This window comes from Mizuhopecten yessoensis, unplaced genomic scaffold (genome assembly GCF_002113885.1).
Source record: "Mizuhopecten yessoensis strain PY_sf001 unplaced genomic scaffold, ASM211388v2 scaffold1095, whole genome shotgun sequence".
Classification (NCBI taxonomy): domain Eukaryota; kingdom Metazoa; phylum Mollusca; class Bivalvia; order Pectinida; family Pectinidae; genus Mizuhopecten; species Mizuhopecten yessoensis.
In genome coordinates, this window is record NW_018403875.1 from 180,120 (window position 1) to 183,453 (window position 3,334).

Genomic DNA, 3,334 nt, shown 5'->3' on the forward strand with positions numbered 1-3,334 from the left:
TTTTTATACAAGCTCCGTGCATTATTTGATGCATTTTAAAATGTTAATATGTTCCCATTCCCGGCCGATCAGACCATTATGGGCCGGCCCGGAAAAGGTCAGTCCGCCGCCAAAAGGGGGGGCCGGGGCCGGGTGTGCCCCCCCCCTAAATCCGCGCCTGCTATTTATCAGAAAACACTAGAGAGATCTTTCTCAGATTTAGCATGATGGTCCCATGCTATTACCATATCAAATTTTGGGACAGATCAGAAAACCTAGATGGCTGACAGGCAGTGCAGCCATCTTGAATTTTGAGAGTTACTATAAGGATCCCGGTACGACTGCTAAAAAACTGTAACAAAGTATGAACACTGGGGTTTTAACTATAAACCTTATCATTCATTTCTTAAAAGAAATTTTTTGATCTTGAGGGACTTTGTTGATTTTTTTTTTAGATAAAATAGACAGTATATATATATATAACCAATAATTACTGTTCTGAGTGGGGAAAACCCTCCAGCTGCTAGACCCTGGAGGTGAGAGTGTTTAACTGATTGAGCTACCCGGGCGTGCTACAGTTACATCCAAAGGAAGTTTCCCCATGGTCCTTTTACAGAAAGTGATCGTGGGATCTTTGTCAAACAGATATAGGTTCCCAATGGTCTCTACCAGTGCATGTTTCTTGTAAGACTGATTAAAAAAAAAAGGTTCAAAAACAAAGGTTACCATCTTGGCTTTTGACAATTAAGAGTTGTAAGTGCTGTTTCCAGAAAGCATTGGAGGGACCATTCTCAACTTTCACATGAAGTTTCTCCATGGTACTTAGTTATGGGACTGATGATAAAACGAGGATGGCTGACAGGGCGGTTCAGTTTTGTTATCTCTAGATATTTCTCAGAAAGTACTGGAGGGATCTTTCTCAAATTTTATTTGTGTGTTCCTTTTGCCCCCCTGGTTTAAGGTACAATACCCCTGGCTTTAATGAGAATTCATCTCTCTTTGACGGCACCTCTAATTATGTAAGAATTACAAAGTTTTAGCATTTTACATACAATAACATTTGTCCGCGTGGCAAATAACACAACATTTCAAGATTCCTGTTTAGGATTTCAAACATGGCACTGTTACAAAACTATATTGTGTAATGAAATTGAAGAGCATAGAAGGAAAAACATCATCTGTTGTAGATCTGATAAATATCCTTTCATGGTGGATTTTCATTCTAGGATCAGTTTTAGTTAGCACCAGTCTGCCATTATGTCCATCCCACTTCTAGGATCAGTTTTAGTTAGCACCAGTCTGCCATTATGTCCATCCCACTTCTAGGATCAGTTTTAGTTAGCACCAGCAGTCTGCCATTATGTCCATCCCACTTCTAGGATCAGTTTTAGTTAGCACCAGCAGTCTGCCATTATGTCCATCCCACTTCTAGGATCAGTTTTAGTTAGCACCAGCAGTCTGCCATTATGTCCATCCCACTTCTAGGATCAGTTTTAGTTAGCACCAGTCGGCCATTATGTCCATCCCACTTCTAGGATCAGTTTTAGTTAGCACCAGCAGTCTGCCATTATGTCCATCCCACTTCTAGGATCAGTTTTAGTTAGCACCAGTCGTCTGCCATTATGTCCATCCCACTTCTAGGATCAGTTTTAGTTAGCACCAGTCTGCCATTATGTCCATCCCACTTCTAGGATCAGTTTTAGTTAGCACCAGCAGTCTGCCATTATGTCCATCCCACTTCTAGGATCAGTTTTAGTTAGCACCAGTCTGCCATTATGTCCATCCCACTTCTAGGATCAGTTTTAGTTAGCACCAGCAGTCTGCCATTATGTCCATCCCACTTCTAGGATCAGTTTTAGTTAGCACCAGTCTGCCATTATGTCCATCCCACTTCTAGGATCAGTTTTAGTTAGCACCAGCAGTCTGCCATTATGTCCATCCCACTTCTAGGATCAGTTTTAGTTAGCACCAGTCGGCCATTATGTCCATCCCACTTCTAGGATCAGTTTTAGTTAGCACCAGCAGTCTGCCATTATGTCCATCCCACTTCTAGGATCAGTTTTAGTTAGCACCAGCAGTCTGCCATTATGTCCATCCCACTTCTAGGATCAGTTTTAGTTAGCACCAGTCTGCCATTATGTCCATCCCACTTCTAGGATCAGTTTTAGTTAGCACCAGCAGTCTGCCATTATGTCCATCCCACTTCTAGGATCAGTTTTAGTTAGCACCAGTCTGCCATTATGTCCATCCCACTTCTAGGATCAGTTTTAGTTAGCACCAGCAGTCTGCCATTATGTCCATCCCACTTCTAGGATCAGTTTTAGTTAGCACCAGTCTGCCATTATGTCCATCCCACTTCTAGGATCAGTTTTAGTTAGCACCAGTCTGCCATTATGTCCATCCCACTTCTAGGATCAGTTTTAGTTAGCATCAGTCTGCCATTATGTCCATCCCACTTCTAGAATCAGTTTTAGTTAGCACCAGCAGTCTGCCATTATGTCCATCCCACTTCTAGGATCAGTTTTAGTTAGCACCAGTCTGCCATTATGTCCATCCCACTTCTGTTTCCACACAAATGACTTGAATTCCCATGGGCCGAATCTACTCAAACTTCATACAGTGTGTCCATATCAGAAGTCAGAAGTGCTCGTTTGAATTGCTTTCATGTCTGAAGGTCAAAGTGTCAGGTTGTTGTTACTATGAAAAAGGCATTACATTCAACACCACAAAAAATACCTTAGTGCTTAAATTGAAGCCATGTTATCCCTCAACTTAAACTTTAATGAAAGGAGTTTGTATACATATTGCTGAGAGATAGCCTGTTATTACTCTGCCTTTAACTTGTTTACAGAATGTTTGTATGTCTGAAAAGATACTGCAGCTGGGCCACAGTTGCATCCCCAGCAATGGACTGAGACCTGCAGAATTGTACCATGGAAATGCATTCAGGATCATCAAAATTGTTCTAACTTCAAAGTTTGGATTTTCTGCCTAGAAATCCAGTTCTGGAAAAAGAAACCAACCCCAGGAACCATTCCCTATCCATATCATTTGGAATCAAAATATTGATATAAGTCACCAATGACGAATATAATTATAATATTGACACATAACATACCTATGTATGTGTTGTGTAAGGTATATGTTTTTTTATTGAAGTTAAAATAATCAGTTGCTATAATGAGTCTGGTTTTAGCCCAACAAACTAAGTCTAGGAGTTAAATTTGTAATTTTGTATGCACATTTTACTGTTTTAAAACCAGTACCCATTAATTGGGGACAGTGTCTAGTCAACTCCAACCCATCCCTCCCTCCCTCCAAATTTCTGTATCACATTTGGCAGAGTCCAGTCCCC

At 40.9% G+C, this 3,334-nt stretch overlaps 1 protein-coding gene across 1 annotated transcript in view; it reads left to right on the forward strand.

Moving 5' to 3' along the window:
* LOC110457227 (BCL2/adenovirus E1B 19 kDa protein-interacting protein 3-like) overlaps window positions 1-3,328 on the forward strand; it is a 28,039-nt gene extending 24,711 nt beyond the window's left edge. Inside the window, exon 6 of the mRNA XM_021508405.1 lies at window positions 2,831-3,328. Within this exon, the coding sequence (XP_021364080.1) occupies window positions 2,831-2,894 (64 nt within the window). The 3' untranslated portion in view covers window positions 2,895-3,328. The remainder of the gene's footprint in view (window positions 1-2,830) is intronic.
* Window positions 3,329-3,334: the final 6 nt, after the last annotated feature.